The sequence below is a fragment of the Trachypithecus francoisi genome, unplaced genomic scaffold (assembly GCF_009764315.1).
Source record: "Trachypithecus francoisi isolate TF-2019V2 unplaced genomic scaffold, Tfra_2.0 Lachesis_group12, whole genome shotgun sequence".
Taxonomy (NCBI): domain Eukaryota; kingdom Metazoa; phylum Chordata; class Mammalia; order Primates; family Cercopithecidae; genus Trachypithecus; species Trachypithecus francoisi.
The window spans coordinates 56616639-56621506 of record NW_022681457.1 but is presented as its reverse complement, the minus strand read 5'-3'; the positions used below and the strand labels follow the sequence as shown (position 1 = coordinate 56621506).

Below are 4868 nucleotides of genomic sequence, written 5' to 3'. Positions count from 1 at the left end.
AAGTTTGAGCAATTGCTTCAGGGTTTGCCTCTAATACAAAATGAATACAAGATCTGTGTTACAAGTAAAGTTACAACTTTGTTTATATTTGTAATGTTTGTCTTCAAAATAAATCCTCTTCAGCACTTTAAAGGCTTACATTTTCTCAAGACTCTTTTGACAGTAATTGCACTCTTAACGCTATTAAGTATAAACTCTCTGATGTTGAATAAGATGTGAGCAGATATTAATCAGTTTACTTTATATTTGTGCATTTATTTTCAAGTATAAAGGCTTTCGTGTGCAATAAGGTATGAGCATTGTGTAAGTTTTGCCACATTGTTCACACTTGTAAAAGTTTTCTCCAGTGTGAATTACCTAACCTGCAAGCAAGTGTGATAACCATTTAAAGGCTCTGTTGCATTATTCATATTTCTATGATTTTTCACCAGCACACTTTCTTTTATGTTTGGAAATATTTGCGATGTTGTCACAAGCTTTGTTACAACTTTCAGGTTTGTAGAGTTTTTCATTCTCTCCAGTATGAATCATCTTATGTCTGTTAAGAATAGAGGAGTTGTTAAAGGCTTTGCCATATTCTTCACACTTGTAGGGTTTCCCTCCCGTATGAATTATCTTGTGTGTAGTACGGTGTGAGGACTGGTTAAAGGCTTTGCCACATTCTTCACATTTGTAGGGTTTCTCTCCAGTATGAATTCTCTTATGTGTAGTAAGGGTTGAGGACTGGCTAAAAGTTTTGCAATATTCCTCACATTTGTAGGGTTTCTCTCCAGTATGAATTCTCTTATGTGTAGTAAGGGTTGAGGAATTGTTAAAAGCTTTGCCACATTCTTCACATCTGTAGGGTTTCTCTCCAGTATGAATACTCTTATGTGTAGTAAGGGTTGAGGACTGGCTAAAAGTTTTGCAATATTCCTCACATTTGTAGGGTTTCTCTCCAGTATGAATTCTCTTATGTGTAGTAAGGGTTGAGGACTTGCTAAAAGCTTTGCCACATTCTTCACATTTGTAGGGTTTCTCTCCAGTATGAATTCTCTTATGTGTAGTAAGGGTTGAGGACTTGCTAAAAGCTTTGCCACATTCTTCACATTTGTAGGGTTTCTCTCCAGTATGAATTCTCTTATGTGTAGTAAGGGTTGAGGAATTGTTAAAAGCTTTGCCACATTCTTCACATTTGTAGGGTTTCTCTCCAGTATGAATTCTCTTATGTTTAGTAAGGGTTGAGGAATCGTTAAAAGCTTTGCCACATTCTTCACATTTGTAGGGTTTCTCTCCAGTATGAATTCTCTTATGTGTAGTACGGGTTGATGAATCGTTAAAAGCTTTGCCACATTCTTCACATTTGTAGGGTTTCTCTCCAGTATGAATTCTCTTATGTGTAGTAAGGGTTGGGGAATTGTTAAAAGCTTTGCCACATTCTTCACATTTGTAGGGTTTCTCTCCAGTATGAATTCTCTATGTGTAGTAAGGGTGAGGACTTGCTAAAAGCTTTGTCACATTCTTCACATTTGTAGGGTTTCTCTCCAGTATGAATTCTCTTATGTGTAGTAGGGTTGAGGAATTGTTAAAAGCTTTGCCACATTCTTCACATTTGTAGGGTTTCTCTCCAGTATGAATTCTCTTATGTTTAGTAAGGTTGAGGAATCGTTAAAAGCTTTGCCACATTCTTCACATTTGTAGGGTTTCTCTCCAGTATGAATTCTCTTATGTGTAGTACGGGTTGATGAATCGTTAAAAGCTTTGCCACATTCTTCACATTTGTAGGGTTTCTCTCCAGTATGAATTCTCTTATGTGTAGTAAGGGTTGGGGAATTGTTAAAAGCTTTGCCACATTCTTCACATTTGTAGGGTTTCTCTCCAGTATGAATTCTCTTATGTGTAGTAAGGGTTGAGGACTTGCTAAAAGCTTTGCCACATTCTTCACATTTGTAGGGTTTCTCTCCAGTATGAATTCTCTTATGTGTAGTAAGGGTTGAGGACTTGCTAAAAGCTTTGCCACATTCTTCACATTTGTAGGGTTTCTCTCCAGTATGAATTCTCTTATGTGTAGTAAGGGTTGAGGAATTGTTAAAAGCTTTGCCACATTCTTCACATTTGTAGGGTTTCTTTCCAGTGTGAATTATCTTATGTGTAGTAAGGTATGAGAGCTGGTTAAAGGCTTTTCCACACTCTTCACATTTGTAGGGTTTCTCTCCAGTATGAATTCTTTCATGTTGAGCTAAGTGTGAAAGCACATAAAATGACTTTTCACATTCTTTACATTTAAAAGCTTTCTTTCCAGTATGCTTTATCTTATGTCTGTCTGAATTTGAAAATTTATGAAAGACTTTCATGTATTTGTCACATTGAAATATTTTGTTTTGGGCAGTTGTCAAACACTGGCTAAGTCCATTGTAACATTCTTCACACACCTTACACTCATCCACGCTTTTACAGTATTTTCTTAGCTGTAAATTTTCATGTCCACATTTTTTATATCTTCTCAGTATCACTTTTTGGATATAATTTTTTATGCCCTGCTTTGGCCAAAGGTCTTGGGCAAAATAAGGACATACAACTGAAAGAAATAAAAACAATAAATTACTTGACTTACTAGACTCAGACGAATATACTTCACAAATCTAACCTATAAAATGATAGACTACATCACAAGATGGCACAGCCAAATATTACATGCTGTAACATTTTCACAGCCATATAATGTAACAAAAACATACAGACCAAATTACATTTGTGAAAAATTAAAGTAAGTTAAGTGTGTGCAGTGCCCCAGGTGAGTCCAATGCAAAGAGGCACATAGGAGAAAGTAAAGTCTGTTACATTTACCCTACACAGATCTTCCTGCTTCCCTATGTAACACAGTGACTTTAGAAATAAACTGCCAACTCCTGGTTTCATTTTTAAAAGACAAATAAAATAATGGCTTATACATCTTTATTTCTCAATGGCAGGGGCTTTTACAGACACTGGTTCCTGTCTCTTATTGCATAAAAGTTCTGAAAGAAATAGTGGTATTCTTTCAAATGACAGTTTGAGTGTGCTGGGATGAAAGGTAAGGCACCAAAACAGATATATAGACCAATGGAACAGAACAGGGCCCTCAGAAAGAACACCACACATCTACAACCATCTGATCTCTGACAAACCTGACAAAAACAAGAGAAGGGGAAAGGATTCCCTATTTAATAAATGGTGCTGGGAAAACTGGCTAGCCCTATGTAGAAAGTTGAAACTGGATCTCTTCCTTATACTTTATACCAAAATTAATTCAAGATGGATTAAAGACTTAAATGTTAGACCTAAAACCATAAAAACCCTAGAAAAAAACCTAGGCAATGCCATTCAGGACATAGGCATGGGCAAGGACTTCATGACTAAAACACCAAAAGCCATGGTGACAAAAGCCAAAATTGACAAATGGGATCTCATTAAACTAAAGGCTTCTGCACAGCAAAAGAAACTACCATCAGAGTGAACAGGCAACCTACAGAATGGGAGAAAATTTTTACAATCAACCCATTTGACAAAGGGCTAATTTCCAGAATCTACAAGGAATTTAAAGAAATTTACAAGAAAACATCAAACAGCCCCATCAAAAAGTGAGTGAAGGATATGAACAGACACTTCTCAAAAGAAGACATTTATGCAGCCAACAGACACATAAAAAATGCTCATCATCACTGGCCATCAGAGAAATGCCCATCAAAACCACAATGAGATACCATCTCACACCAGTTAGAATGGCAATCATTAAAAAGTCAGGAAACAACAGGTGCTGGAGAGGATGTGGAGAAATAGGAACACTTTTACACTGTTGGTGGGACTGTAAACTAATTCAACCATTGTAGAAGACAGCGTGGCAATTCCTCAAGGATCTAGAACTAGAAATACCATTTGACCCAGTAATCCCATTACTGGGTATATACCCAAAGGATTATAAATCATGCTGTTATAAAGACACATGCACATGTATGTTTATTGCGGTACTGTTCACAATAGCAAAGACTTGGAACCAACCCAAATGTCCATCAATGATAGAATGGATTAAGAAAATGTGGCACATATATACCACGGAGTACTATGCAGTCATGAAAAAGGATGAGTTCATGTCCTTCACAGGGACATGGATGAAGCTGGAAACCCTCATTCTCAGCAAACTATCACAAAGACAGAAAACCAAACACTGCATGTTCTCACTCATAGGTGGGAATTCAGCAATGAGAATACATGGACACAGGGTGGGGAACATCACACACTGGGGCCTGTCGTCGGGTGGGGGCCTGGGGGACGGATAGCATTAACCACCATGGCACATGTTTACCTATATAACATAACTGCACGTTGTGCACATGTACCTTAGAACTTAAAGTATAACAAAAAATAATAAATAAGAAAGGTAAGTTTTACAGCAGCAGAAAGACTTGCTACAGGAAACAATTGTAGCAAGTGATTATTTTATTTTTATTTTTTTTTGAGGCGAAGTCTTGCTCTGTTGCCCGGGCTGGAGTGCAGTGGCCGGATCTCAGCTCACTGCAAGCTCCGCTTCCCAGGTTTACACCATTCTCCTGACTCAGCCTCCCGTGTAGCTGGGACTACAGGCGCCTGCCACCTTGCCCAGCTAGTTTTTTGTATTTTTTAGTAGAGGCGGGGTTTCACCGTGTTAGCCAGGATGGTCTCGATCTCCTGACCTTGTGATCCACCCGTCTCAGCCTCCCAAAGTGCTGGGATTACAGGCTTGAGCCACCGCACCCAGCCCGATTATTGGTTATTAAGAAGAAACATGAATAGGCTGAGTGTGGTGGGTCACACCTGTAATCCTAGCACTCTGGGAGGCCAAGGTGCATAGATCAACTGAGGTCAGGAGTTTG

General features: G+C 38.3%; 1 protein-coding gene across 1 annotated transcript in view; it reads right to left on the bottom strand.

Moving 5' to 3' along the window:
• Nucleotides 1-262: 262 nt before the first annotated feature.
• LOC117093528 (zinc finger protein 91-like) overlaps nucleotides 263-4868 on the bottom strand; it is a 55317-nt gene continuing 50711 nt past the window's right edge. Inside the window, 4 exon segments of the mRNA XM_033228859.1 lie at nucleotides 263-1456; nucleotides 1458-1551; nucleotides 1554-1640; nucleotides 1643-2218. Coding sequence (XP_033084750.1) covers nucleotides 415-1456; nucleotides 1458-1551; nucleotides 1554-1640; nucleotides 1643-2218 — 1799 coding nt within the window. The 3' untranslated portion in view covers nucleotides 263-414.